We start from the raw sequence: 26,766 nt of genomic DNA, 5'->3' as shown, positions 1-26,766 counted from the left end.
TTTCCAACAGGAGAAGAAGTCCTAAAAAAATGGAGGGGAAAAAGGGACAGCTGGGTAGCACAGATAGAGTGCCAGTTCTTGGAATCAAGGAGACCAAAGTTCAAATTAAGCCTTAGACAGTTACTAAGTGATCCTGGGCAAGTCACTTAACCCTAACTGTCTCTCAATAAATACATGAATGAATGAATCAATGAATGAATGAATAGAAAGTAAATAATGGAATTGGGGAGAATAAAAATACTGTCTAGTCAAAACACTTCTCAAATATATTATGAAGAAAAGGGAAAAGCAATGGTCTGGAAAAAAATAGAAATCGTTTTCTTCAGAAAAACTACAACTTGATCACATCTGGGGACATAAAATTTTACATAAAAGTTCAATTTCTAGTAAACATTTTGGGGGGTAAAGTATTTTGTGAGCATATAGGAAAGCTGATGAAAAATCATAGAATTAAACTGTGAGCCAGTTTGGATTCATCAGGAGCTATTCACACTTTTGTACCACACCCTTCACAGTATCCTTATGGACTAGATGAGAAATGAAGGCTAGAGAAGGTAGCCTACCAAAGAATTGATGTGGTGGGTGTTTGCCTCCCATCCATCCCCTCCATTGTAGTATCTCCCAACTCTGTCCTTTTCCCCTGGCTGATCCATACTTCTGTAAATACTTATTCCGCTCTCCTCCCACTTCCATGGCTTCATTCAAGTCTCAGCTAAAGGCTCAATCTGCTAGATGTCTCCCTGCCCTCTTTCATCCCAGAGAGCTAGGACCAGGTGTTTGCTTTCCCTTAGCCTCAACATGTAGCACAATAACTGGTACCTAATGCTTGATGAATTGACTTGAGGGAGAGGTAACTCTTTGAATTATAAAATTGGGATCCAAAACTATCTCAGCAGGTTAGAGCAAAACTACTAAGATGATACTGAGTAGAGATGAATGTAAAGTGCTTCCCTGGGTTCAGCAACTGAGCTGACCATTTGGGAAGAGATGGCTCTAGACAGAGACCATGGGAAAAGCCCTGATGGTTTGTTGTATTAAAAACTCAGTATAGGGGCGGCTAGGTGGCATAGTGGATAAAACACTGGCCTTGGAGTCAGGAGTACTTGGGTTCAAATTTGGCCTCAGACACTTAACTACCTAGCTGTGTGGCCTTGGGCAAGCCACTTAACCCCATTTGCCTTGCAAAAACCTAACCCCCCCCCAAAAAAAACCCCAGTATAAATTACGAATAGGATATGCAATGAAAAAAATTAATGTAATTTCTGGACAGGGTCTTGTCTACCAGGTTCCATCTGTACAGTTGTATTCAGTTTATTTTATTTTTTTTTAGGTTTTTGCAAGGCAAATGGGGTTAAGTGGCTTGCCCAAGGCCACACAGCTAGGTAATTATTAAGTGTCTGAGACCGGATTTGAACCCAGGTACTCCTGACTCCAAGGCCGGTGCTTTTATCCACTATGCCACCTAGCCGCCCCTTGTATTCAGTTTCAAATGATTGACAAGAACATTACCGAAGGAGGGTCAGGAGGATGGTAGAAGGGCAAGAGGACAGGGAACCATTTATTAAAGAGGATCAGTTGAAAGAATTTGGAATGTTTAGCCCAAAGAAGACTAATCTTGGGGAAGTGGGCATAGTAGATTGGTATTTGACAAATTGTGTTAGGAAAGAGAGATTCAATCCAGAGATCACAATTGGAAACAACGGGTAGAAGCCACAGTGGGATAGATACAAGCTTTTTTTGATGATTTTTTTTTTTTGCAAGGCTATGGCGTTTAGTGCCTTGCCCAAGGTCACACAGCTAGGTAATCATTAAGTGTCTGAGGATTTGAACTCAGGTCCCCCTGACTCTAGGACTGGTACTCTATCTCCTGTGCCATCTAGCTGCCCCATAGATGAGAGACCTTTTTATAAGAAAACCCTTTTTACAACCAAGAGGTCAACAGAAGTGGAAATGTGCTACCTTGGAGGAGGCTTTCATTTATAAGCCTGATGACCCTTTATTAGGGAGTTATAGAATTTTTTTCTTCTGGCAAAGTTTTTATTAGAAGAACACTGAAATCCTGTCTAGCTCAGATTATGTGGTCCTGATGCATGCAGTAATAGAGGGCTAAAAAAGTTTTAGCTGTTTTAACTGTTTTCATTAATTTTTAATTGTTATCTCCTATCCTCTCCCTTCCCTATTTCTATTATTTAAATGTAAATCTGTAGGGACTTGGCCTACTCATTCCATTTCATAAGAAAAGTTTCTGTCAGAACCTTTATAGGCTCTATGAAGCTCACTGTCAGTATCTACTACCTGAAAGAGATTGGCCAGTTCTCATTGTTGATGCTTTAGGGTCAAAAAATATGGTTAGATTGATTTTTTAATTATGAAAGTATGTATTAAGAAAAAAAATCATACCTGTGTTCTGATGTGTGATTAAACTTCGCATGAAATGAATTTGATTTAGTTGACAAGAAACACCTTTAACATCTGTCTTGGTCTTGTTTTCTGTAGCTTATTTTGTAAGATATGCATCAGGTGACTTAGCTCAGAAACTGATTTTCTTTTATAGTATTTCTGCTTTTGTGTTTATTATTTCCTTTTCACCTGTTGAGTCTCAGCAAACAGATTGTATCACTTGACCATATTCATTTTTTCTTAAATAAAACTCAGCTATATTAAAGAATTTGTTCATGGAGACTTTGGGAGAACCAAACCAAATATTGGTTCTCTGATGAATGGGACAGTTGATATTCTGGAACTGGATGTAGAGGTAAATTGCTTATCATGCATCATATGCTGAAATTAGCCAACAATATCTTTCCTTATGTGGGACCTTTTAACATTAAGCCTGGGACTTTAAAAGAATTGAAAAAAAATCACATTGATTCATACAATATTCAGACTATCTTATAAACAGTTAAAAAAAATTCTACACCTAGAATAGTATGTCAGGAATGAATTGTTTGCTGAATTTTGGCAAAATAAAAATATACTCATTCCTATTTAAATATTCTTTCCCAGACATACTAGATCCCAGCTTGAAGCCAGACAGGGAAACTAAAATGGAAAAAATAAAAAAAGTGAATTTGCTCAAAGACCAAAGGGCTTAAATTTTGTAAAAATGCATTTAGTGCTTCTCTGGCTTTTATATTCAGGGATATAGAATTGAAGTGGAGCAGAGTTGAGATGGTGAAAACAGAATTCTGACTTTTAGCAACATTCTATTTATGAGAAAAATAAGGGGAGAAATGCTTTGCAATTATATAGTGCTGAGACTGGTTATTGTGGCATCTTGTACATTTGATCTTTTAAAAGACCCTGGGCAGTGCTGCTGCTGACATCAGAAGTGTCTGCAAAGTGTGGATTCCATCTCATTGATCTTATCCATGGGCAAGCTGTATTACTTCTCTGTACAGAAAACGATGTTTTCTGACCTAAATTCTTCAAACAACTGTGAAAGCTGTAAAAACTTTTGCCAGTCAGGCCTTTAAATGCATTGAAAAAAACTTCAAATTCATTTTATTTTTAAATAATTAAGTTTCAGGGGGAACCTCAGGATAGGAATGGAGTGTTGTGTGTGTGGGGGGGTATATGCTATCTTTTTTTTAAGAGAAATGAGAAGTGATGAAATGTAATGGGTTCACTAAAAAGGAGAAAGAGGGGCCACTAATAGATGAAAGCTAACCCCTAGGAAGAGTGGCAGACAGAAAAATATTTTCACAGACCTAAATTTTTAGTATCTTTTTACTAAACTGCCTTAAGGTCTGAAAGATGTGTTGACTTCATTTTGAAACTAAATTTTCAAGTTAAGTGTAAAGAGTGATTTAATATACCTTTGAATTCTGTATTACTAGTTTTTTATTTCTAGTAAGAAAAGTTGAGCACTTTTGGCATATGTGCCCTTTTCAGGACAGAACTGTTAAAATCGTCAAAGCTGATATTTTTAAAATGCTGATTCAGTCAGGACCCCAAACCACTATTCCCTTGTCAGAGTATCTTTTACAATGTCAGAAATTCAGTTCTTCAAGGGCAGCTGCAGTTTGCCTTATCAGTTTTTTAAAAACTCAGTAATTTGCAGCTTTAGTGATACACTAAGGAACTCAGAATATTTAAATAATCCACTTGTACAAATTCCCAAAAACGTAGATATAATAGCCTGATGCTTTCAAACATTTGAAACAGACAGTACTAAAAGATCAACTTTTGGATAAAAAAGAACTCTCAAGTATTTTTAAAGAAATCAACCAATAGATGAGGTAAACTAAGCTCATTATTTCTAAAATTTAATTTCTGAATGTGGTATTTTTTAATCTTCCAACTTAAAGTTCTCATCTCTTTATAGTGGCACAATTAGTAAGGAAACTGTTTTTGTTGCTTGGTCTAATTGAATTTAGCTCAGAGTCCTGAGTTGTCATGTAAAATTGTGGCCTTTACCAGTTCTTTTTTTTTTTGTTTCAAATGAGATTTCCCCCTTGCAGGATTATGTTATTGTTAATGAATGCTAAATAAAATAGTAATGTTCAGTTTTAATGATATTAGTTTCTTCCCTCACCAGTCTGTCGATGTTGACTGGCCACCTGTTCTGGATGATTAACTTTGAAGATGGGAATCTGAAGAAAAGCTTTGCAATTATCCCGCAGAAGATGTCTCTTAGTACATACTTACAGTATACACTGCAAGATGATGCCTTTTTTCCTTCTTAAAGTGTCTTAGAGACTTACTTGGATCACATTGATCTAAATACTTTTCTAATCATTATCATTTATTCATCTTACCTGTATTTTTTTAGATATTGGGTGGTCTGAGGATAATTTATTGTGGCTTTTCTTTTTACTCAGTCTGTAAAAGTAACCAATAATGCTTTTTCTCCACTTATTTCATTTTGAGAAGTCTTTCGACTACAAGATACATGTGTGTCATTTAACAGATTCACTATTCATTTGTCCTGGAAATGAATGAGCTATACCACATTCCTTTTGTGTTCTGAATACATAGGCTTATGAAACATTATGAGAGGGAGGGAAGTGATATAGCGGACTGAGTGTTGGACATGAAGTCAGGAAGGTCTGAGTTCAAATGCAGCTTCAGACACATAATAGTAGAACCTAAGCAAGTTCCTAAACTCTCCAAATAGGAATAATAATAGGATCTATCATTCAGGGTTGTTGTGAGGGTCAAATGAGATAACACATGTAAAATGTTATGAAAACCTCAGAGAAAACTAATCTCACTAATTGAATTTTTAGAATCCTTTGTTCATTTGAATATATGCTGTTTGGCGCACATTTTAACCTGACATTGCTCTTATTTTTCCTGTGGAAGAAAAACAAAGTCTCAAGAGTAATGATACATATGTATTCAGTATGTACAGTGGACTTTCAAGGTATCTTTTAAATCAAAAAAATTGAGGAAATCCTGGATTTCTAGGAATTGTTTGAAAAGTTAAGAGATGTATATGAATATAAGATCATTTTTGTTATTTAAGCACTGCCATCTGCAGTATCTTATTTGATCCCTACAATAACCCTACAAAGTAGGTGCTTTTATTCTCAGACCTGGGTATCACACTGTTGACTCATATTGAGCTTGTAGTCCACTAAAACCCCAAACTTCTTTTCAGACAAACTACTGTACCCTGTCTTCCTACTTATTCCAGGTTCTCAAATCAGGAATGCAGACTTTCCAGTAATATTGAATTAGCAGACAAAGCAACACAGTAGAAGTTGTTACTACTGTAGCACCAGAACTGAACAGGAACTCAACCCCCAAATTGTCCAAAGACAGAAAAAGCAAGGAGGCATAGTGGAATGACTGAGGAGTCAGGAGATCCCTGGGTTTGAATATTGTTTCTGATGCTTCCTATCTGTGTGATCTTTCTGATGAAGTGATATTCCTAAAGTACATTTTTGCCTTTCAGTGCTCTGCTCCACAACTTTCAATGGTTCCCTATTTCCTTCAGAATAAAATACAAACTCTTTAATTGGTTATTTCTTTGATTTCAGCTTTGTTATACATTACCCCCCCCCCCCCTTCTCTGCTCTTTGGTCTGGCTGAACTGACCTATTTGCTTAGAAACCTCTTATCCCTTAGAATCGCTATTTTTCCTTCAAAATAAATTTTATAAGAAATCTTTCCTGATCCCCTAATGCTCCCCCCCCAACCCTTTACTTTTTATGATATATCTCAAAGATGCAAGCTCTTTGGAATCTGTGTCTCTTAGAGCTTGACACCAGATTTCAGGGCTTAATAAATGCTTTTTATTAATAGATATCAGTTGAAATAATTCTAGAAATGCTAAGAATTACAGTCAGACGAGGAAAAAAGGTAAATATAAGCCAAGAAACTAAATAGTTTTAGCAGATCATCAGCATTTAGGTTTATCTTTGTGAATAATATATATGCATGTATATGTATGGAGATATGTGTGTGTATATATATATATATGAACATGAACACATATTTGTGTATATGTTCCATCTTGGAGAAAATAAAACCCATTGAGATGCCTTGGGAATCAGCATATTAATACATCAATAAGACAAATAGAATTAAAAATGCTCCTTATGTAAAGGAAGATAAGTAATTGGAGGAATATTCATTGCTCATTGTTGAGCTGTAGCATTATAAAATAAATGAAGGCATCAAAAGTCAGGAACCTCAAAAGAAATAATGTAAAAAAGCCATTGTATAGTTTCCCTATTTGCCTTTTCTTCATAATATAGTATTGTCCATATGCTTGGAGAGGGAAACATCAGTTTGGACATTGGTATCTGCTGGCAGGGAACTCACTTAAGAAGAAACTTATGTTGGCCTAGTAGTTCACTTGTTCCTTGTCCCCTCAATGAACTTGTTGATAAATGATGATGGCTGTGTCCCCTCCTTGGACAAATACTTCTTCTGCCTCTTTCCTCCTTCCTCAGATTTGGTGAATTTGCCCTATTCTCTTGTATTAAGTGGGGTAGTATACTGGGACAAGTACTGAATTTAGAATCAGGAAAGATTTGAATTTAAACTCCCAAGAGTTGGAAAAATGCATGGAAATTGAAAATTTAAGTTTGATATATTAAAAAATAAGCAAAAATCTAGTCCTAAGAATTAAAGCCATCCGAAGGTAGAGCAGGATGCCTCTGGAGATGGAAGATGCCCCCCCTTGCCCTCCCATATAAAGCCAGGAACTCTGTTGGAGTTAGCAAGAAAGAAAACACATCCTGAGACTTGTAGAGGCTATACAATGGCTGGGATGTGGTAGAGAGGATCCAAGGCCAAGAACGGCCCAGTCAGCTTGGGAGCCCTCCCCTTCCTCATCTGAAAACTTAATAAAACCCACCCTCAGAGGTCAAATAAGGTAGTTGGACCCTGTTGAGGTTATGAGACCTTCCTGTGGCACTGTTTCCTAGGAAAACTTGACACAAAAATCCTGTTTTCCTGGTGAATTTTATTGGCATCCTTCCTTGCCAACTTTTATCTTCACAAGGCCAACACAGGGTGATGGGGCTACTGGGCAGAAGTTGCTGCCCCATCTGGTCCAAGAAGCGATGAGTGCCAGGGCAGACCATGGCTTGGGTTTGGATGCTGCCAGTGTAAGAATGTATCTTATCCTTACTTTGTTTCTTTGGGGGTTTTGGTTTGTTTTTTCCCAGAGAGGGAAGTGGGAAGAGAAAATGGATTTTTATTCTTTGAAAAAATCTTTGATTTAATAAAAAAGTTTCTCAAAATAACTTGTGGAAAATAATTGACATGACTACTGAACTCGGCTGATAAGTAGGTTAGAGAGTGGGTCAGAATAGTATACTGTAACATTTAGCCTGCTGTACGTATGGGATACATTCCCCCTATTTCTTAGGAAGAACTGAAACAGAATGGGAAAGGAAGGAGAAGGGGGGGGGGTTGTAGTCACAAGCAGAGAGAGAGAGAGGCCTGAAGTCTTAGAAAAATCCAGCCTCAGTCAAAAGCTCCAGATTTCGGCTATTTCTGTCCCCTAGTAATCTTGGGTAAAAGTCTAGGAGTTACTAGGGGGATTCCCTTAGAGAAACAAAAAATATTTGGAGAGCTCTAATGACATAAGCTTTGGCAAACATGAGATTTCTGATTGACACTGATCTGAGTCACCAGTATTTTCTGGGGGATAAAAATACTTAGAAGCCAAAGGATTCACAGCTCAGGAGTGAACAGAATTAGAGCAGCAAATGCTGCAATGTGAGCCTGGGTAAGTGGGTCCACATCAAGAGGAGATCCTGGCGAAGGGCTTCAGGAAGACCTGGAGGCCAGAAAGAGCCCTTGAGCTCTCACCTCATATTATGAAGAGGATATCCCAGTGAGAATTCAAACATGACCAGGGCAACTCTTCAAAAACTGTCAAAGCAGTTGCTGATAGGAGTAACCTCTTCACTTTGTTTATGGAACTAAGAATTTAAATTAACATGCTTAATAAAATATATAATTGATAACATGTTAAGTAAGCCATGATGAGGAAATTTTGTCAGTTTTAAAGAGGCTTTTACTTTATGAAAGAAAAGTAACGGGTCATTGAGAGTAAATGGTTTCTCTATTAGGGTCTTCATTGTTGACTAGCCATCTGCTTAGAATGTTTAATGTTCAAGAATGGGAGAAAGAAAAATGTTGACAAGATTTCATGGTGAGCAGATCTTACCTTCAAATTTCACTTTTAAGGGCATTTTCCATTTTTGTAATTTCCTTTGTCCTGATTCAACTATTGAAGTTTATTTTAGAACACATGTGACTTTTACGGAGCTGAATTAGTCACTTTTTCCCATCTCTGCAACAAAACATGTTTCATAGATACTAAAAATTAAGTTCATGTTTCCTTTAGAAAGTGAGAGGCCACTTAATTTAAGACTTTTGCTTTAGCTGAATATAACAAATTTAAAAATTCACCCTATCACTCATAAAATTTCTATAACCATCAAGCCTGAAAAGGAAAAATTAGAAAAGGACTTTTGATATTAAAAAAAGAAACCTGATTATTGAATGTTCATTTTCTAAAGAAAACTTGATAGAATTTTCAATTCTTGCATTAAAAAAGTTTACGAAATGGTTATACATCAGTATGGGACTCCAGAAATGGAAAAAAAGGTGATACCTAAACAAAAGGGACCTCGAATATTTTTAATTACCTAAAATTGGAGTAAAGAATAAAATCGGGACGGCTAGGTGGCGTAGTGGATAAAGCACCAGCCTTGGAGTCAAAGGAGTACTTGGGTTCAAATCTGGTCTCAGACACTTAATTTACCTAGCTGTGTGGCCTTGGGCAAGCCACTTAACCCCATTTGGCCTTGCAAAAAACTTAAAAAAAAATAAAATAGCACATTTTTGCCAATACTGTTAAGTAAGTTTTTCCAGGTTTATCTCATAAGCAAGATGAGGAACAAGAGTATGAAATTTACTTCAATTTTTTTCCCATAAAAGCAGATTTGAAGAGAATATTTAGAAATTTAGTAATTTGTTTCTTTTGTCATGAGAGTACCCTGCAACACCTGAACTTTTCTTGGGAGACCAATTAAGACAAGAGGCTTAGAATTATTTTCAAGTTTAATTATGATTTCAACAAAAGTATGAACCATAGACCAATATCAGTAAAGTTCACTTAAGTGAATAATGCTGAAAAATCAAATCTAATATCAAGTCTTTAAGTCCATATTTTTCTCCATTAACAGTTAATAAGCATCCAACCTTTCTGGAGAGCAATCTGGAATTTTGACCAAAGGGCAATAAAAATGTGCATACCCTTTGATCCAGCAATACCAATACTGGATCTATACCCTGAAGAGATTGAGAAAAAGGGTAAAACCATCACTTGTACAAAAATATTCATAGCAGCCCTGTTTGTGGTGGCAAAGAACTGGAAATCAGGTAAATGTCCTTCAATTGGGGAATGGCTTAGCAAACTGTGGTATATGTATGTCATGGAACACTACCGTTCTATTAGAAACCAGGAGGGATGGGAATTCGGAGAAGCATGAAAAGATTTTCATGAACTGATGCTGAGTGAGATGAGCAGAACCAGCAAAACACTGTACACCTTAACAGCAACATGGGGGTGATGATCAACCTTAATGGGCTTGCTCATTCGTGCAATAAGCAGGAACAAGTTTAGAGCACCTGCAGCAGAGAATACCATCTGTATCCAGAGAAAGAACTGTGGAGTTTAAACAGACCAAAGTCTATTATCTTCAATTTTTTAAAAAAGTATCTTAGTACTAAGTAATTTTGCTGTCTCTAATATTTTATTTTCTCCTCAAGGATATGATTTTTCAACATATTCAATTTTTATCAATGTATATCATGGGAATAATGTAAAGATTATCAGACTTTCTTGTGTGGGGGGATGTAGGGAGGGGAAGGAAGGGTAGGTGTAAAATTGTAAAATTCAAAACATTACAAAAATGATAGGTAGAAACTACTATTATATAATTGGAAGAAATATTAATAAAAAAAGTTAATCAGCAAGTCTTTATTTACTAAGCACCTGTAATGTGCAAGAAGCCATGGTAGGTTCTGTGGGGAATGCATTTAAAGACATGATCAAGTCTATGTTCTGAGGATTTGCACAAAGAATATGTATGTTAATAGAAATACAAAAGATAAGAATTAAGTAAAGAGATGCTGTTCAATGGGATTTGTTTTGAAGTGAATGGTAGTGATCTGTTCAGAGAAGGGAAGATAAAATTTCTAAAGGTTACAATAATATAATGATTTCATATACAGAATTCCAGTTTGTTTGCCTCTTATTATAAAAACCAAAACTTGACTGTGGCCACTAGCAAGTCATTTATTAAGCCAGCTCTGAACCCACTAAAATCTTGGGATTAGATGGACTAAATTTATAATGAATTAGTTTTATCTTCATTGAGAACTTGTGTGCCATACATTGGACAAGCTGAACTTGCTACCTAATAACAGCAATAAGTGCAAGTCAAGTAATTTGCATGATTGACTACAAGAAAACTTTATAAAAATTTTTTTTTAATCTGGGGAGATTGATTTTTCCTATTGAAAAATTAGGGCTTTTTTTTTTAAAAAAAGATGCTTTATTATTATATTAAATGTACAACAAAAACTTTAATTGACAAATTAGGAGCAGCTAGGTGATGCAATGGATAGAGCATCAGCCCCAGAGTCAGGAGGACCTGAGTTCAAATCCAATCTCAGACACTTAATAATTACCTAGCCGTGTGACCTTGAGCAGATCACAACAACATCACCTGACAAAAAGCCAAAAAGAATCGACAAATTAACTCCTGGAGGAAAAAAAAATAGTGATAATTCTCACTTAAGAAAGGCTCAACCTCACCAGTAATGGATACAAATTTAAACAACTTTGAGCTGCCACCTAATATTAAATTGGTGGGGAAAAAAAACCCAACCAAAAAACAATGGTAGGTTTGTAGAGAGACAAACTTTTAGGTGCAATTTCAAACCAGTCTAATTCTTTCAGATAACAACTTGGAACTGCAATAAAAGTTAGAAAATTAGTCATGTCCTTTGATTTGATTACATTGTTAAAGCTATACTTTGGAAATTGTTTTTATTTTGTTTTTTTAGAGATGTGTTCATAGATTTTCATAGGAACATTTTTAATTATAAAAATTGGAAATCTAGACATACTATCATAGAATAGTTTAATAAATTGTACATTAATATAATGAAGGTTTATAACACAAGTGAGACCAATGAATATGAGGAATGTAAAAAAACCTTGAGAGATCTTTATAAAATGATGCAAAGTTAAAAAAAATAAAAAGCAGAAACAACAAATTAACAGACCAAATAAGAGGAAAAGTGAGAGAATATATGAATTTAGAATAACACTGGAAAGTTACAGTGTTTTACTGGCTGAAATAAAAGTTACCAGTACATTCAGTTGTACTTGAAGTGTGATAATTACTTTTAAAAAGTCTGTAATATAAAGTCATGAGTAACTGTGCTTAAGGATTAGAGGAGCCTGGTTAATTTTCTGCTTATCTGAGGTTTTGACTAGAAAAGCATTTCAATGCAGCTGTTTGAAACCTTTGTAAAAAATAGAAATAGGGGCAGCTAGGTGGTGCAGTGGATAGAGCACCGGCCCTGGAGTCAGGAGTGCCTGAGTTCAAATCCGGTCTCAGACTCTTAATAATTACCTAGCTGTGTGGCCTTGGGCAAGCCATTTAACCCCTTGCCTTGCAAAAAAAAAAAAAAAAAAACTAGAAATAGCAATACTTCCATAAAAAATTAACTAGACAATTTGGTTTTTCTTTGATTACTGATATATAATAGCTTTCATTTTAATTTTCATAGTCATTGATGAAAATTTCGGTAGACTACTGGGCTAATTATTTGCCAGTTCTGGGATTTTTTTTTTTAAACTTTTTTAACAAATATCCCTTAATGTTACTTTTAGTTTGTCTTATTTTCGTTCTTTATTTCGTAAATCTAAGAACAGAAAAAAAAGTTGATTAAGATTTCAAGTTTTATTTTCTGGGCAAGGGACAGGTTTAACTATGTTCATTTAACATTAAAACTAGTACTTAAAATTATTTTAAAATTTATAGCCTATCAAGCGCTCTGCTAGGTACTGCAGATACAAAGAATCAATCCATGCCCTCCAGGAGCTTACATTCTCATCGTGAAACAACATGTCCATATATAAGCATGTATAAATAAAATACCAGGCAATTAGGTTTCAATGACGAGGCACTTAACACTGTTAAGATAAATTTCCAAATTACATAAAGGAATGAATAGACTCGTTTGAGAAAATATTTTTGAACAATATTATCCCATTAGTGGGATTGTACCCCTTTTTAGGTATATGGAATTGCATTCCCTTCTTGAGCCCAAATAAGTTCATAAGAGAAGCCTAAGGATGCTGAAAGGTAGAACTGGAATAATAATCTACTTAGGGGCAATGTGGGACTGGGACAGGGGTCATGAGAACTGAAGACTAGGGAAAGAATAGGTGTCCTGCAGTCTGAGCAACCCAGCTCTTCCTCTGACCTTGGTTGTGGACACTGGAGAACCTGAATAAATGGAAGCATTTTAGAGAGATTGGCAAATCCTGGAAGGTGAAGATGAATCCTTCATGGGGGACAAGAGATGGTATTGGAGTACAAATTGCTCTCAGATATGGAGAACAATTGAAAACCTATACTGAGCCACAACCACTACAGATACAGTAAAGAGTGAGCCAATAGTTCTACCTTCCCCTTGCCTTTTGAGCATCACATTCAAGGAAGTCTTACATAAATTTAGGTTAGTTGACAATCGAGCTAAGACAACTTTTCTAAGAGAAGAAACTCAAAGGATAACTGGTCTGGGATTTATTAATGGACAATTGAACTTTACTGTCTTGGGAGATGTGGCCTTGAGTCCAGAGAGAAGAAGCTGGTGCTTGATCCATAAACTTTTCCTATCTAGATTATGTGAGCTCTAATTGAACCACATGTTCCAATTCAAGAATATTCTAGTTTAGAACTATCAGAAGGAAAAAATAGGACAAGACAGCTCAATAAATACTTTACTGGTTGAGCTTATATTTTGTTCCATATGCCAGCATTTCTTAAACTGTTAAGAAATCAAATCTTGCAAAAATAATTATGATAACCATTTTGGACTATCTATTGCACTATTCACACACATATACACACACACAAATCTATGAATATATACATATAAAATGAATCATTGAGACTACATGCTAAAAAAATTTCTGGGAACTGTACAAATAGTTTAATTAAAATAATGGAAATATGATACTCATTGTCATTTTAGAAAAAGAACTGCAAATATTCTAGCCAATGCTACAAAATCTATTTTAAATATACATTCATGTGATTTGGTCTTTCACATTAGCTACCTTTAAGTGGTTTTTATTAGCAATTATACTATTTCAGATGTATTTCTCTCCTCTATCAACTAAAATGCCAGCCTGTGAAGTTTCCAAAAAAGTGAAAACTTAAAATTTGATACTGTGCAATTCCATGGTTTATTGCTACCTATCACTGATCTCATTGATATTTCAAATACAGAAAGCACCTACCAAATTACAGTAGCAAAACCTTCCATATTACAAAAACAAAACCAAAGCTGGAGTCTCATTCTATGGTAAAGTTCATTTTGGTTTGGTAAGTATTTAATAAGTACCTATTATTATTCTCTAGACACTGCTAAATTCTGGGATACAAAACCAAAAACATTCCTGCACTCAAGGAGCTTACATTCCTCTGGTTAGACAGTGTCAATTTTACCTGATTTAAAAGACTCACTTTTGGTGAAATGAAATAATTTCATTAATCAAATGAAAAAATGGGAAGAAAAAAGATTGGGAGAAAATAAGGTGATAGGGAGGGTCTCTAAATCATTCCCAGAGGTGAAAGCAGTTCTGGAGAAATGCCTCTCCTCTATGAAAGTGTAGAGACATTAAAAAGACACTCAACACTTCCAAAGAAATTGTTTTATTCGATGAAGAGCTGGCCATGAGCCAAGGACTATTTCTTGGGAACTTGCTGCCTCCTCCAGGTGGTCTCAGTTCTGTTTTTCTTTTAGAACCAGGTTTTATTAACAACTAGGAAATCTATACATTATACCAAACAGCCACAGGAAACCCCTTAGGGGTCACCTGCTGCCTATAATAATAATGCTGAAAATCTTTTGTTTTTTCAATGACATGGTCATTACAGTATCTATGTAAAATTTGCTTGAAAGCAAATTTGAGTCAATTCATTAAAAACAGGTATGTAATAAAGTCATTAGAGTAAAATGTCTTAAAGAACATTTTGGAGCAAAAAAGTTTATTTGTTCATGTACTAGAACTTTGATATAAATACCCCTTTCAAGCAGTTCCTTCAGTAAAACCAATGCCAGAAGTGAAACTTTGTTGTAAGGAATACTTTAGGCATTTCCACTGCAATCACCCCTGGAGAAGATCCACAAAAGAAACCAAATTTACATTCTAATAGACTTATAGCAAGGTTCCAGTACATGAGTATAAAATGAAGTGTCTTAAGATTCAAAACAGAATCTTAAAATTACTGTAAATATATTCAAAGGATAAAACTAGGCAAGTTCTGTATTAAACAAGTCTAAATTGACTTCAAAAGAATTAAAATGATCTTCACTTTGCATATTATCGTTAACATAATACTGATTGTTAGGCAGAAAACTTGGGTTATTTGAATTAGGATTGCCTGATGATGTTGGTTCACTTACAGTACTGTTCTGTAGACAACTGAAATCTAACACATCCGACTGTGAAACAAAAACAGAACTGGTGCTGGAAGCTGCCTGCGTCGTCGGATGGAGGGACCTCCTGTAGTCTCTGTTCAGCACTGAATGATATGAAGAGCTTTCCAGGGTCGTGCTCAAAAGATGTGTATCAGTCTCCATCATGCTCTCACTGCTGGGTGTTGTAATATTCATAGGACGGTTGTGCAACATGTTGGTATTAACCCCAAAAACATCAGCCTGGGTCAGGGACTGAGCTCCAATTCCATTTGTCCCGTTATTAAAAAGACAAGGATCAGAAGTATCTAGACTACTGGGAACATTTGCCATTTCCAGATATGACCGGCTACTATTTTGTGGTCCAGAAGGAAGTGTCCCTGTTGGAAAACCATTTGGGTTGATTGTTGTCATTGAAGGCCAGCTTGGAGAAGAATGGAAAATGGAAGTTGGATGTGAACTTGGAAAGTAAGGTGGGACTTGATGCAGAGTTCCAGAACTTCGTGGCATTTCTGTAAGAGATGCAAATTAAAAAAAAAAGGTTTTTATTTTTAAAAGTAATTTTATGAAAAAAAGTATTGAAAACTAAAAATATTTTGAAACATCTTAACATTCAATTATAGATGAGTTGCAACATTATATTATTTGAATAATGTAATTCACATACATTGATGAACTTGAATACAGAATAACCAAAATCACTTGAGATAAAACTATTTAATTAATTTTTGAATAAATACCACTTTACATTGAATTTAAACAAATGATTTATACTAAATATCAAAGTAATCTCATTTAGGACATTATGAAAATCCAATTCTTAGAGTCCCTATGAGAAAAAATTTTTATTTCATATAAATATCAGAGTGGAACCACTATTAATTAGAATCCAAATAGCTAGAAATGTTTTAACAAGAGGCAATTATCAGAAAGCAGATGAAGCGTGACATTTGGAATTGAGAAGCCTAGATTTAAATTCTTCTTCATATTTACTTAAGCTCTCAAAATCTGCTTCTTCTACTATGGAAATAATATTTAATAAATATATACATATATTATCAGAGTTAGAGTGTTTTACAAATCTCAAAGTTCAGTATAAATATGAATTATTATTTTATACACTTTCAGAAGAAAGGAAAACACATTCATATCAGGATTTATTAAAAATACATATGTATGAAAAATAAAACACACTACAAATTCAACCCAATTTCCTAGTCCTCTACAACCTTTGGAACAATACTGAACCAGGATATCTGGTCAGGAGGATGTCTCTGCAAGATATGCCTGCATGCTTATATTCAAGATCTCAATCATGTGATTTCATGAGTGGATACTCAATACCATTTAATCAGATTACAATTTTTATCAATAACTTATACAGTCTTTGAATTATTGTGACCAAAAATTCATTATTCTCAGGCCAACCTATGTTTTGTACTTAGGTAAACCAGACCTTGTTTGTCCAACAGAGTCTCTATAAATAGAGCTTGATAAAGACCCAGGAACTCTTGTACCACATTAGCATAGTCTATGAAAATACAAGGTCACTCCCATAGTGACTTTCATACTGACACTTCCAAGGCTCAACTCTAAAGAGATTATATTCAAAGTATTATGTTTATTAAATATGAAAGTAAATCAATACATTTTAGAAAAATTTCAAGAAGGCTTGAAACAAAAAGGATTAAATTTTAGATAAACAGAAATTCAATTACCAGAACATCTTTTTTCTACTTTTCAGTTAATTATATGTTTATTATAAGACTTAATTTATTCTCTAAAAAATTAAAGTAATGGAAATATGAAGAACATAATCAGACTGTTTTGTACAGACCAATATATTTCAATATGTTATGGCATATGTGTTTTAAATTTGTGAGGAAAAGTCAAAAAGATTAACTACTACAGAAATAAATACCTTTTTTGATGCTTCTCCCTTCTCCGGTCAATCGGGGAGGCATAACTCTTGATCTTTCTGGAAAATTAGCTATAATTTTAAAAATTTCCTTTAGTATTATTTTGAAATTTACATTTAAAAATAAGATGATTTAAAATACTAAAAATAAATTAGAAAAATCTATTGTTTTAATTCTGAAAATTTGGTAAAATGTTTAAAAGTAAAAAATCCTTACCACAACCTTGCAACAGCTTCTGGAAATCGAGAGTTGTTTTTTGTTTCTTTGATTTATTACCATATGGATCTGGTTAGGTAGGAAGAAGGGCAAAACATTAATCACAAAATTATGCTTCTATCCTTTTTTTAAAAAATGTATATAGGAAGTATTGGAAGAGAGAAGAAACATATACAACACCTCCTCTATGCCAGTCCCTGTAAAAAGCACTTGTCAACTATCTCATTTGATTTTCACAACAATCCTGTGAGGCAAGCACTGTCACTTTCCCCAATTTACAGCTGAGGAAACTGGTGCACACAATGAAATGGTTTTCAGTTAGTTAAGTGTCTGATGCTGGATTTGAATTCAGGTCTTCCTGATTCTAGGTCCAGCGCTCTGTCTACTGCAGAGTGGATGTGTCACTGTAGATGAGTGATTTAATAATGACTGATTCATTACATCACCATCATCAATACAAGATGTCTTAATTGTGAAAAGTATTCATTTCTTCTGCAGAATTTATGGAGAAAAAAGATTTTAATTCACATATAGCATTCTAAAATTTTTAGTTGTAAAAATTACAAACAAGAAGTTGATATTTCAATCCCAATAGAGCCATCAAAAAGTTTTTTTTTCATACATGCATAGATGTTTCTATCAATCTGATCTTAACCTACTGGTTGAAAAGAGTTTAGAGTAAGTCTTGATAAGAAGATGCATGAATTATTTCCCAAAATAATTTCCAGCTTTTAAAAACTGTTATGCATTAAGCTAATGAATTACTTACCAAATAATCTTAATTCAAATGATTACTGGGCATAAGGGAGGTTATTTACTAGAGAACTGAACTTAAAGGAAAATATAAGGCTCTTTTTTCACAGAAAGTAGTAAATGCTTTTCTCTGGTTAGCTAAGATAATCTTTATAAAGAAAATTGTAAAGATAATAATTTAATCAGTGCAAGGGTAAAAATTAGATAGTTTTATTAATGGTAATTTAATTCATAAATGTATATAACCAAAGAAACTTGAGTGAAAGAGAAAAAAAGGATATTAAGTATTTAAAATGTTTATTCTTCTTTACAATTAATCAGAATTCCTTTATCAAGGTCAATAAAAAGAAATAAAAAGCTTAGGATTAATCATTTAATTAATCAAGAAACATTAAATGTCCATTATTCAATTAGTGAAGATCAAAAAAAAATCATAAAAAACACTATATATAGGCAGCAAATAACTGCTTACTGATTTGATGAATGTTAATTTCAAAAAAAAACAAAACAGAATTTACAGTGATCCTACCTGCCTCACAGGGTTGTGGGAGGATCAAAGAGTCCTATATTTAGAGCAAGAAGGGACCTCAGGGCTCATGTGGTCCAACCTCATTTTATAAATGAGCTCTATAGGGTTGAAGGGACTTGCCCAAAGTGGGCACAGGTGGTGAAGCTGGAATTTGAATTCAAGTTTTCTTACTCCCAAAACCAATTGTTCTTTCCACTACATTAAGAAAATAACACCTTGTATATGAAAGTGTTTTTTAAAATAAAGTTTAAGATTCTACATCCAAACACAATATGCATAAATGTGATATATAGACAATGTATATCCATGTATATAAATTCATATAAACATATATGTATATATATTTAAAGTAGCAGCAGTTTAACTTTCTAATCAACTTGTTAAAAAAAGGAAATACAAAAATATACCTTCTCACATTTTCATCTTAAGTAAAAATGAAAGTCATAAATTATTTTCAGTGAAACCCTTTTTAGGACTTTATTAACTCCTACTAATTCTCTTAATTCACTTCCCTGTCTCATATTTCTACTCCCTGTGCAAATTTCCCCTCCTCCATGGTCTGTCTGCCTAGTGCAAAGCCCTTCACAATGAAGGTTGAATGGCATCTGAGATACCAGAGGTGGGAGAATGCACAAGTAAAGGAGAATTCATACTAGATAGAAATCCTTCGTATATAATTAATGTGGGAAAGGCTGCATCTGAAGAACAAACCTTAGTAGATATCAGAGAATTCATACTGGAGAAAAGCCTTTTACATGTAATAAATGGAGAAAAACTTTTAACTAAAGACCAAACTCTCCAGACATCTCATATAGTGAGGAACTCTTTTAATTTCATGGTTTTCATGGAAAATGAAGTCCTCCAAAGCCATCAGGGAATTCAGACTGACATAGACCCTTAGCTTATAAAGACTATGGGGAATGTAGAACAGGACTTGTGTCCCTCTTATTATCTCTGTGACCTTCAACAAGTCCCGGAGCCTCAGACTCCTCAACTATAAAATGGAGGTGAGGATGGGGTGAGGGCTGGATGTGATGGTCTCTAAGGCTTCTTCAAACACTAAATCTTTGATCCTCTGACTCTTTTGAGCCTCAATTCTCTCATCTGTAAATGAAGATCATTATATGAACCTGCAGTGCTTACCTCACAAGATGTTTTTTTTAGGTTTGAAACTAAATGATGTATGGCAAGTACTCTGCAAATCTTAAAATACTATATAAATCTCAGTCATTATTATCAATAAACTTTAGAATCTTGTCCCCCTTCCTGTTTCCTAACCCTATCCTGTACTTTGCCTACCCCCTGCCTCAGTTCATGGGCTTCTACCTCCCTATGCTTATCCCTAGAATACCATCCCTCTGAGTTTTACTTCCAAGTCAAATGTCATTTCTTTCAAAAAGGTCTCTTCCTCACTCTGGAATAGACCGCTTTCTTTCCTGAGTGTCCTGGAGTACTCTGAACCTCTCCTCTACTCTTTCTACCTTCTTTATGTCTCTGTTTACTCTTCCCACCATAGCCAGGAAGCTCTAATGAGAGCAAGATCCATTTCTTGTTTTTTATTATGCATCACAGCAACTAAGTACAGTTGCATTTATAATGAAATATTTATAATATTTATCAGCCACACAGCTATGCAATGAATATTGATCTGCAAAGGAAGGCAAATAAAATATAATAGGGAGTTCAAAAACAAAAGTAAAAAAATTTATGGATACATAACTGAAACCCACATTTGAATCAATAAGAACAATCATAAACAAAACTAACTTTTATTTGAATAACCTTTCCTTGTAGTAAAGAGATACCTTTTTCATCTGGCAGATATCGAAAGTCCATGGATTCACTAACTTCCTGGTCTGAAGGTCTTCGGAGCTGCATTTTTACTGTTACTGGTTCTGTTATGGCTTTGTAAAATGGCGGCGTTTTAAATACAATGGCAACTTGGCGATGTACATCTGCTTGTGAAAAGCTACCTTTAGCTTCCCAATCATTTAACACAAATCGAACTTCTATATCATCTAGATATATAAGGAAATATTTAAAGGAAGATTAAAATGTAAAATATGTATATTTATATGAAATAAATTTAATGAAAGAATTCAAAGAGACACACCTTTCTGAACTTTGTCACAGAGGAGGAATATTTCATCACCTCCTCGGACACTTCCACAGTTCTTGTTTACACGACAGATTCTTAATTCTGCGGTATTAGGAGCTCCTAGAAATACATGGAGAAAAAACTGAATGGGTATTTCAACAATGTCTTCAATTACTTAAGAGTAAAGCTGTAATGATAATCAAAACAACATTTGTCACCTACTAAATTTTATATATAACATTTATATATCACCTGCTTGTTGGGTGATGGGCCAAGTGCTTTATAATTACTTTCTCATCCGCACAACTCTGAGAGGTGGGTGCTGTTATTATCCAATAGAAGAGGAAACTGAGGCAAACAGACTTGGCTCCCCAGCTGCCTCTCCCCTCTGACTGGTCAATAAACTCCTCCCAAAATCTGCTTTTATCTAGGACTCAGGACTTTCCAGAGAACCCTCTATTTTCTATTAGTGATTCTCTTTGATTTCTGACACAAACATCATGCCCTTGGCCCCAGGTGCCATGGGGCTCCCACTGCCCTTTCAGCTTCCTTCTGAGTTTTGTCTTCCCTCCTGGCAGGGCGGGTTTAGCCTTCTTTTTATTATTTGTATTCCCAGAGCTTGGTATATAGTGTCTGATACAGAAGAGTTGCTTAAAAAAAAGTTTAATGAATTGAATCAAATTATCAAAAAAGAAAATTCTCATAACAGACATTTCTATAACACTTGAAGATTTTATAAAATATTTATATCATCTAGGCACTTCAGGTGATTTTTATGCTCATTTTATGAATGATAAAATGTAGTTTCAGAGAGATTAAGTTGACTTGCCCATGGACCTAGAGTAACTATCAGAAAGTGATTCATACCTAAGTCTTGTCTAATCTCGCCTTTTAGGGAAAATAAGTTGCAAACTAAGGAGTCATTACTTATTATATATGTATATATATATATATATATATATATATGCATGTATGTGTGTGCATATATATATATGTGTGTGTGTGTATATATATATATATATATATGTATATGTATTTCAAATCCTTATAAACCTGACATTATGTGCTTTAATTCTTAAACAGCTAGATAATCAAAGGATCTTATGAATTGTAAAGGGACCTTGGAAATAATGTAGTCCAACATCTCACTCAATGCAGGAATCCCCTCTAATAGCACCTCAATTGGAAGCATCTTTGCTTAAACATAAGCCAGCTGGTTCCTGTTGTTCAGTTATTTCAACTGTATCTGACTTTCCATGACCCCATTTTGGGTTTTCTTGGCAGAGACACTCTTGCTATTTGCCATGTCCAGCTCTAGTTCATTTTACAGATGAGGAAACTGAGGACAACAGGGTTAAATGACTTGCCCCAGGATCACACACTTAGTAAGGGAATGAGGATTCAGTATGCTCACTATTTCATAAGGCATCCCATTTAATTTTTAAATTGATTTTTTGCTATTATTCCCTATTGCTGAGTTGCAATCTGCCCTGTGATTTCTATCTACCAATCCTAGTTGATAAGACTACAGGATCATCTATTAAGAGGTAGAAGGGTGCTAGTGACAACTGGGGCCAAACCCTCATTTTACAAGATAAAGGAAATTGAGGCCCTAAAAGGTTAAATGGCCGAGGACATAATACCCAGCAAGCAGAAGTCATAATTTAACTCAGGACCTGACCCTAAATCCAGTGCTTTTCCTACTAAAACAGTTACTTTATTCCAAAATCTTTTCATATCTACAACTTTAACAAAGTCTTCCTCATTGATCAGATTGTCAATAAGGCAAATTAATAATGCACTGGCTATCTTGCTGCAGTATGAGGTTTTCCTGTAAATTTTCAGTCTGAAGTCCCCCATGTCTTATCTTTATGTTCATTTTGTAATAAAGGTTCAGAAAACATCAACTATATCCTTTATCCAATTAAAGAGCCTGAAGTATTCTCCATAAACATCACTTTTTATTATTTTCTCCTTTTAGTTTGATATTGCAATGGATTCATGTTTTCAGTATGAGGTACCACAGCCCATCTATAACTGGTGGGAGTCCTATCCACATCTTTCCAAAATTCCCAATGCTCAGGAGGTTTTCCTGTTGTTTTTTAAAATATGAATGGACCCACAATACAGTGGTCAAACTGTCCATCTAATATCACTTCTTTTTGTTACATGACCAATACTCCTTTTCTGGACATGTCTTTGATGATACTTTTCATATCCCTTCTTGAATACAAGTAAGTGATATGATATATCCTATTTACACCCACCATGTGTCTTTTTCCATTGCCCTTTAGGTCATCTGAGAGTTTTCTTAGACTGTGGTTTTCTATGCATTCATACAAAATCAAACAGGAAAATACTAATGTTAAAAAAGGGGGAGGGGGATTTCTAGTGGTTAGCAGCTCCCCTACTCAATCTAGCCTGATGTTCACTTCCTATTCACTTCTAGGCCCACATTTAATTACATGGTACAAAGTAGACAATAAACTGTGCTGTGGTAGAAAGAAAGCTGGTCTAGGAGTCAGGAAAAACACGGTTCTAATCCCTCCTGTGACATACAAGTTGTGGGATTTTGAGAAGGTCATTTAATCTGAATGATGTCAGCAATGCTCATAGACCTCATATACTAGAGAAGGTGTAGATCAATACAGAGAGAGGAAGTTCTTCCTGAGGAGCTTCCTACATGGATGACATCACAGTTATCCTTATGAAAAAAATAAAAACTGTATGTATTGTCATCCACTCTATTTTTCAAATGAGGTTTGCAAAACACATTTTTTTTTCCACAATCACCCCAGGGAGTGTACAAAGAAGAATGCAAACCCAATTTTCTTAAATACTGTTGATATAGTTCCAAGATTTCTGGAAGGCATTTGACAAGGTCTCTCCCACTAATTTCAGAGGCATGATGGAGATGGTGTGGGCTGGATTGGTGGGTAACGGAACTATTTGGCTAGCCCAGAAACCAATAGAGTCTATTTACGTGTCTTGAAATGATACCTCCCTATTCAATCCAAGCTTGCTGACGTGCCTAGGCTCGACCCCAGTGACCATGGCACTGCCAGTCCCTGATCAGGTCACAGGTTTAGGATTAGCCTCAGTCTGGGCACCATATTTAAGGAAGAATATTAATATACCAGAAACAGACCAGAAGAAAACAGCAAGGAGTGGAGGGCCCCAAGATCATACATGGGAAGGATCATCTGAAGGAACTTTAAACAAGAGAAAGCTTTTGAGGGGGCATGATCACTATCAAGCATTTGGTGGGCTGTCATGTTCAAAAAGAATCAGATTGTTCTTCTTGTCTCCAGAGAGCAGAATTAGAACAAAAGGGTAAAAAAATTATAAATTTTGGCTTGATGTAAGGAAAAAAACATTTTAATGATTAGACACATCTGGAAAGAGTTATGACTCTGCCCTCATAATTGCCTATTTGTGTTATATATTGTTGTGCCTTTTTAGGTATCTAGTAGAAGCTACATTCCTGCAACTTGCAATGATATAGCTCAGATTTTACCAAATTAATACATAATTTCCATCAATCAATAAATCTGGGTTCCTTAGATAAATTTCCTGGGTTTTAAAAGCAATGACATAAATTTTTCTCACAAATTTTTCCATTTCTAGTAACAGATTTGTATAGCTTGAAACTATTTGTTCAAGGCTTTTATGTATTCATGCAAGCTGTAGGTATGTATGAAAATATTCCCCTCCTCCTTTTAGCTTCTCAGAATGATCTTTAAGCCTCGGTTTAGATGTTTATCAACTGTGTGAAGTTTAATTTGTCCCTCCTTTCCAACTGAAATCTTCTCCTTTAGATTTTCATAGTCTTCTACTCTGCCCTCACAGAAGATGACTATTTTGTATTATATTTACATGTGAACATTTTGTATTCTGCCTTCCTCAGCAGAGTGTAAGCTTCTTAAGGGCAAGGATGGTGTATTGTTTTAATCTATGTATTCTAAATAGTTAACAACTTAAATAGTTGTTAAATTGAAGTGACTCCTCATCTAGAAGAATAACAAAACATCAATTCATATCTCTGAGTCTTTTATGCTCAGCACATAGATGTTTAATAAATAATTAATTGATTACAGATACATTCAAGTTTTTTTTCTGTTGTAATATTTGTTCCTAAATTATCAGAGGAAGTAAATACCAATTGTTAGACTGGTGAAACTGGATAATCTTCATCATATTTCAGATACTCATTCTAGTAAAATGATAGTCCCCCTTATTAGTCATGTTAGGCATAGAGATGGCCAACTCTATATATCCCTTAGCAAGGAGTAACCAATTACCATCAATAAACAATATCATGCTTACATTTCATTGCTTTGGCAGAGAGTTTTTGACAATTGTGATAGTTAAATAATTTACTATATGGCTAACCTGAGGATGAATTATTCTGAATTTAGAACATTTCAGTCACACAATCCTCCACGGATCTATGTTTAAGCATTTCCAATATGATAGAAAACTACCAGAAGTTGTACGATGATACATTTCTGGTTAGAATTTATATTTTCCTTAACAATTTTTACTTTTTATTTGTGGACCACAAAAGGACTAATTCTTCCTTTCACAAATTCTTATGACTCAAGAGATATATGCTTTTTTCTGAATGTTCTGGGAAGAGTTGAGTCATCAGTTCCAAAATTACATCCTCCACCTACTCTAGCATATAAAATTATCACTGTGCTTATTTACTTGTTTGACATAAAAGTTTAAACTTTGGTTTAAAAGAGAGTGTAATCTATAGAAAAAATTCAACATACATATTTTTCACACATTTAACTCAGAAGAAAATAAATATTAAAATCTTTCATTAATATTTTAAGAAAAGCAGTATTAAAACTTCACTAAATTTCATATTATTCAAACAATACCGAATGTTATAAGTATTATGAACCTCATTTTAGAGTCAATGCATGGTTTAATTGTTTTAAAAGTAGTTAGAACTTTCTCTTCAAGACAAATTCAATCTCCAGCTTATCAACAGAAATGACAGAACCAGAAATTTGTTTTTCTAAAAGACATCAAAATCATCTATCACAAATATATATTCAACTTATATATGTCCCTAAAACTCATACAAAACTTAAATGTCATAGGTATAATAACAAAATCTCACTTTTGACATATGTAAGGAAATTGAAAATATATCTCTTCACAATGAAGTGACTGCCAAAATTTGTATTTTATATTAAATTTTTTTAAATCAAAAACTGCTTGGAATGAATGGGACATTAGTTAAGGACTAGTAGTATTCTCTTAATTAAAATACTCAATATGATGTTATGCGCTATGTAAAACCCACTCAACTTTTTAGACAGTCTTATTTATGTCATTTTATAAAATTTATATAAACTTATTCATATGACTGCAGATGTCATTAACTTATCATTGAAACCTATTTATATCAATTTAAAAAGTGGAAAGCAAAATATTTAGAAGTAAATAATAATTAGAAAGTCAAAGAAAATATGATCCCATTTTGCAAATTCTATACTAACATAAATTTCTCTAATTTGTTGTGTACTATGCTTGTCCCACAAGAATGATGGTTTTAATAAAATACTTGGCAATTGGCAATTCATGCCAAGTAGAATATTACTGGAGGATCTTCTTTGTGGAATCATTCCTTACTAACATTTGATACTTAATTCAACCTTTATTGTTTCAAATAAGTTCTATATAAACCCCACATGTGTATTAGTGGTATACCCAGAAGGTAATAAATACCCCATTTTCCTGTAACCAAAAGTTCGTTTCTTATTCCTTTCTTTTCATGCTAAATTAAAAATGTGTGTTGACTGTCACTGGATATACCATTTCATCACCAATATCAAAATTATAACTCATTGTTCATTTTTAGTCCTGTATTAATGTATATAAGTTCTTATAGTATTTGGAATAAAATATGTAAATTTCTTAAAAACAAAACTTATCGTTGCCATTAAATTACTTTCTACTTTCCACAATCTTTAGTTCAAATTCTAATAATTAAAGGAAATTTAAAGAGAACCAGGAATGAGTTTTTGTAAAGG

The 26,766-nt window shown here is 34.4% G+C and overlaps 2 protein-coding genes across 5 annotated transcripts in view; one reads left to right on the top strand and one right to left on the bottom strand.

Moving 5' to 3' along the window:
- PUS10 (pseudouridine synthase 10) overlaps positions 1-5,813 on the top strand; it is a 107,934-nt gene extending 102,121 nt beyond the window's left edge. For all 4 annotated transcript variants that reach the window (XM_074206771.1, XM_074206756.1, XM_074206763.1 and 1 more), the window contains 2 exons: positions 2,656-2,755; positions 4,541-5,813. In XM_074206771.1, the coding sequence (XP_074062872.1) occupies positions 2,656-2,755; positions 4,541-4,579 (139 nt within the window). In that variant the 3' untranslated portion in view covers positions 4,580-5,813. The remainder of the gene's footprint in view (positions 1-2,655; positions 2,756-4,540) is intronic.
- Positions 5,814-6,132: 319 nt separating this feature from the next.
- Positions 6,133-26,766, bottom strand: part of REL (REL proto-oncogene, NF-kB subunit) — a 56,121-nt gene continuing 35,487 nt past the window's right edge. The window contains exons 6-10 of the mRNA XM_074206741.1: positions 20,732-20,836; positions 20,424-20,636; positions 17,337-17,405; positions 17,123-17,191; positions 6,133-15,713 (exon numbers count right to left, since the gene is read on the bottom strand). Coding sequence (XP_074062842.1) covers positions 15,037-15,713; positions 17,123-17,191; positions 17,337-17,405; positions 20,424-20,636; positions 20,732-20,836 — 1,133 coding nt within the window. The 3' untranslated portion in view covers positions 6,133-15,036. The remainder of the gene's footprint in view (positions 15,714-17,122; positions 17,192-17,336; positions 17,406-20,423; positions 20,637-20,731; positions 20,837-26,766) is intronic.

The sequence above is a fragment of the Macrotis lagotis genome, chromosome 1 (genome assembly GCF_037893015.1).
Source record: "Macrotis lagotis isolate mMagLag1 chromosome 1, bilby.v1.9.chrom.fasta, whole genome shotgun sequence".
NCBI lineage: Eukaryota > Metazoa > Chordata > Mammalia > Peramelemorphia > Peramelidae > Macrotis > Macrotis lagotis.
The sequence above is the reverse complement of the archived record's forward strand: the minus strand, read 5'-3'. Positions and strand labels throughout refer to the sequence as shown.